Below are 5,000 nucleotides of genomic sequence, written 5' to 3' on the forward strand. Positions count from 1 at the left end.
TAGCTAAGTGATGAAAGGAAATAAATACAACATTTCAAGAACTATAACAACATTAAAATAAATCTTTCATATATAAACTATAAAATCTTTAATAAAAACAAGGGGAAGAGAAATGAGAAGCCCTCAAGCAAGAGAACTCTACCCTAAGACAGTGGAAGACATAGATTAAATCGAAGGTGATACTGTAGCTGCCAGTAGTTGTTTCAGATAGTTAAAATATGGGATAATAGTTACTAGTGACTATTTATAAAGGGTCAAATAATTTTTAATTGTTTGCATGTACTATTTATGAAGAAAATATCAAACGGAATTGGAAGATCTGGAGCAGCTGTGACGCCAGGCTTTTGTTCGTTGGTCATTTAGGCGAAAATATATTACTCAAAACACAGGTCGTAACAAAACCTTTTGAAACATTTTTTTTCCACTCTTAAGATTAAGAGAAAATAAATGAATCAGTGGTTAATACGTTAGTTTGTTGTGAATTATATAAAAGGAATTTTACTCTAGATTTGAAATGAACAGTAAATCAAATGAGTGACTAAACCATAATTCAAAAAGAAAACTTGAATAATCAAATAAAAGTATGATGAAAATCAATGATTAAGATTCCGATTAACAATTTTAGTTATGGTTCTTTATTGGACTTTTTTTTCTCTCTCTCTTGACAGATGCATAAGAGATGATACGTTAAAAAGGTAAACATAATCAGAATATTAATTCAATGTCAAATATATTCTACCTCAATCTAAAGTAATTTTGTACAAACTGTTGCATAATTAAGGAAATAATGGCATTTATTTTACTGGGTTTTTTGGTCTATCTATCTACCCGACACTTCCCCAAATTTTGGCGGGTAGCAGACATCAAGAGAAATAAAAAGGTGCTTTATTTCTTTGTTCCTCCTTGTCTGATGAAGGACTCAGCCGAGTTTGGTTGGTACTGCTAAGGTGCTACAGCCCATCCTCCCCACCCTGTCTTCAACCTCAAAAGAATCTTCATATTCTGACTCCAATACTGCCCATATCTCAGCGGTCGCCATAAGGTGACCTAACCCTGACCTAAGGTAGCCGCAGAGCCTATCGGAACTGCATCACAATTGCTCATCATTCCTTTCTGTTTTTAGCACATTGTTTTGCCTCTCACATCTATCCTCCTGTCACCTTGGGCTTTTTACACTCCATCCATCCACCCAAACTTTGACTTTCCTCTTGCACTTAAACAGATATACTTCCTCAAGTAACTTCATTCAACATATCATTCAATCTAGCATCACTTTCACTTCTTTTGCATCTTATAACTTTATTCTTATCCACATAAACTAGCAACTTCCTTCTCTCACACACCCTTCCAAACTCTGTCACTACAGTAATAGACACACCAATACAGTATCATCCGCAAACAGTAACTGATTTACTTCCCACTCATGATCACTCTCATCTGTCAGTTCCAATCCTCAACCAAGCACTTGGGCATTCACCTCTCTTACAGCTCCATCAACAAACAAATTGAACAACCATGGCAGCATCACACATCCCTGTCTCAGCCCCACTCTCACAGGAAACCACTCGCTCACTTAATTCTCTATCCTAACACACGCTTCACTGCCTATGTATAAATCTTCACATTTTGTGATAACCTCCCACTAATCCCATATAACCTCATCACGTTCCACTTCACATCCCTATTAACTTTATCATAAGCTTTCTTCAGATCCATAAGAGCAACATATACCTCCTTACCTTTTACTAAATATTTCTCACATGGCTGCCCATTTATAGAAATCTAATCTATATATCCCTTACCTCATCTAAAGCCACCCTGCACCTTTAAGATTGCATCCTCCTTTTTATCTTTAATCTTGTCAATTAACACTACCATACACTTTCCCAACCACACTCAATAAACTGATACCCCTAAAATTACAACACTCATCACATCTTTACCTTTGTATCATGCGACAATATACACACCCACCCAGTTCACTGGCACCATTGACAACATAAAACATTATATTTAACAATCTCACCTACCATTTCAGCATAGTCACACCCTTTTCCTTTAACATCTCAGCCCTCACACCATCCATACCAAGTGCTTTTCCTGCTCTCGTCTCATCTAGTGATCTCTTCACTTCCTCTCTTTTAATCTCTCTCATTCTCATCTCCCATCACTAGCACCTCAACACCTGCAACAGAAATTATATCTGCCTCCTTATCATCCTCAACATTCAGCAACCTTTCAAAATATTCACCCCACCCTTTTCTCGCCTTATCTCCTTTCAATAACCTTCCATTTTCATCTTTTACCAGATATCTCTTCACTCCGAGATCCACCCTACACTTATTTCCAAAACTTCTTATTATCTTAATATGAACTACTAAATTCCCAACCCTTTCTTTACCTCAGCCACCTTCCATTTTACTTCAACATTTTCTCTCTTTATATCTTTCATATTTCTCCATGTTACTCTGAGCATTCTTCAAAAGCACTCCTTTTCTCTTCCACCTTCATTTCTTCATTCCACCGCTCACTACCCTTCCTCATACTACCTCCAACACTTTCTCCCTGATATATGCTACTTCCAACCTTTTTTTTATATTCACTTTTTACCTATGTTTTTTTTTTAATTCTTCCATCTTTGCCACCTCCCTTTTACATCCCTCCTATTCTATTTCCCTATTATTTTACTACAACTAATTTGGCTTCAACCAAAAAATGATCTGACATACTGGTAGCCACCCTAAACATGTGCACATCTTTCAATTTTCCAATCATCCTTCTAGTAATCAATAAATAATCCATCAATGCTTTTTCTACCATATATACTTATTTAAATCTCTCTTCTTGAAAAGCTATTACATACCACCAACTTTTGTTCAACAAACATGTCACTCATTTCTTCCTGGTATGCCATACTTGCCAATGACACCCACCTCTTCAGCACCCACTCTGGCATTTAAGTCACTTAACACAATAGTACTTCATAATTTCTAATACTCAGCCCTTCACCGCACCTACTTAACTCATTCCAGAGACCATTCAGATCTTCTTGACTTTTCTCATGACCCGGCCCATGTATACTAATAAAAGCCCAACATTCCCTAGTCAACCTAACCCTTAACCATATTAACTTGGATGACACCTCCTTCCACAATCCCAGACACACTACCTGTCACTTCACCAAACATCACTTCAACCTTCCCTTTTACCTTTGTTTCACAGGAGGCCAATACATCCATCTTTTTATTCCAGAACATAGTACCAATTTCAAATCTTTTACTCTCCATTGAACTACATCCACGCACATTCAGACACCCCAAAACTTAGAGTGTGGGGAGCAATCAAGCTCCCCTTAACACCTTTGATGTCTCGTAGAAACAAATATGCTGGAGAGGAGATTCCCAGTCCCCTCTTCCTTTCCCTTTTAGTCGCCTCTTACGACACACAAGGATACATTGGCGCTATACTAATCATCACAATTACCCCACAGCATAAAGACTTTATAAGGAAAACTTTGATTCAAAACTGGATACCAGTAAAGGTAGAATCAAGAAAGTACTGAAAAGGAACTGATGATTACCCTTACCAGAGAATCTTTGGCCAAGTCGCCTTGTAAAGTCAGGGCGGCCACATTGTCTGAATAGTGTTCTGCATTGTGGTAATTTCCATTCCATTTCAAAGCTTCTACTGCTGCAGCATCATCTTTGGACTCCCCAATTTCCTGTGATTCGTGAAAATAAGATCGAATTTGAAAGATTTTGAAATTTGGTTAGAAAATATTGGATTGTAGTTTTGGGAAATTACTAGAGATAGCCTACATTTTGGAAATGTTGACAGTGTAAGCGGTAAAAGTGGCATTAGAAAATCTAAAAATTAAAATCAAAATGCATAAATTGTAAAAACTACATTTTGGAAATGTTGAAAGTTCGAAATAATTCATAAATGTAAGAATTACTTTTGTCAAATTACTCAAACTAAATTAAAGCCATATAGCAGTTCCAAAGCTTTAGTTCTTGCCATTGTGTTATGGGTATTATTGAAACAAATTTAATTTGATAGTTCATATACAAACATTTTGAAAGCTTGTTTATTAAATGGTAGTTATGTACTGCTTACCTTGAGGGTAAATTCTTCAAAAATTGTTAAGTAATTCACAAACCTTTATTGTTGTGTGAATTTGTCCTTCTTCATCCAAGAGATTTTTCAGATTCCGCAGCCACTTCCGAGCATCAGTGACCACCCGCTCAGCCTCCTCCTTCAAACTGCTACTTTTATTATACTTCTGATCCAAGAAGTTTCCCAATCTCGTTTTCGTGACTTGCAATTCTTCTTTCTTAGCTTCCACTTCCTTCATTTGAATGTTCAAGCAGTTTCTTGCCTTGGACAGTCGAGCTACTGACCTTTCAATGTGAGAAACTTTTGTATCGTGAAGCATAGAAACAATTTGCGTAACAATTTTTTCTGGTTCGATGTCTTCTTGAAGCTTATCAATGTGCTTAAGAATATTAGCAATACGTTTTTTCGACTCGTGGCAACGCGTAAGGAGTTCACCACACACTTCGTTCATTTCTGTCAAGGGATCATGGTTGTAAAGTTCGTTGGCTGAACAGCTTCCGCACCTACTTGTTTTTAAGGTAGATTCAAGACTGAAGAAACATTTAAGCAGATCGAGGGCGGCTTGATTTACAGGGACTTCATGGGCAGCGTTTACTCTGAAGGGCCTCCGACAAAAGGGACATCGCTGGCTGTTGCTTCTAATGGATCGTCTAATGCAGTCGGTGCAGAGTGTGTGGTAGCATTTTAGAATTCTTGGGCAATGGACTACCTCGTCATAATCCTCACAACAGACGCCACATTCTTTGGAAGGTTTTCCCGTTGCCTGAAGGGGTATGTTGGATAATTCAGGTAAAGCAACTTAGAACCAGTTGTAGCTTGCTCTTGACATCTAATTGTAATAATAGTACCCTAGTAAGGGTGCAATACTAACTTTTCCAGTAATT

At 37.4% G+C, this 5,000-nt stretch overlaps 1 protein-coding gene across 1 annotated transcript in view; it reads right to left on the bottom strand.

Moving 5' to 3' along the window:
- Nucleotides 1–5,000, bottom strand: part of LOC137637959 (uncharacterized) — an 11,768-nt gene that overhangs the window by 4,151 nt on the left and 2,617 nt on the right. The window contains exons 2-3 of the mRNA XM_068370064.1: nucleotides 4,160–4,879; nucleotides 3,587–3,721 (exon numbers count right to left, since the gene is read on the bottom strand). Coding sequence (XP_068226165.1) covers nucleotides 3,587–3,721; nucleotides 4,160–4,879 — 855 coding nt within the window. The remainder of the gene's footprint in view (nucleotides 1–3,586; nucleotides 3,722–4,159; nucleotides 4,880–5,000) is intronic.

The sequence above is a fragment of the Palaemon carinicauda genome, chromosome 3 (assembly GCF_036898095.1).
Source record: "Palaemon carinicauda isolate YSFRI2023 chromosome 3, ASM3689809v2, whole genome shotgun sequence".
Taxonomy (NCBI): domain Eukaryota; kingdom Metazoa; phylum Arthropoda; class Malacostraca; order Decapoda; family Palaemonidae; genus Palaemon; species Palaemon carinicauda.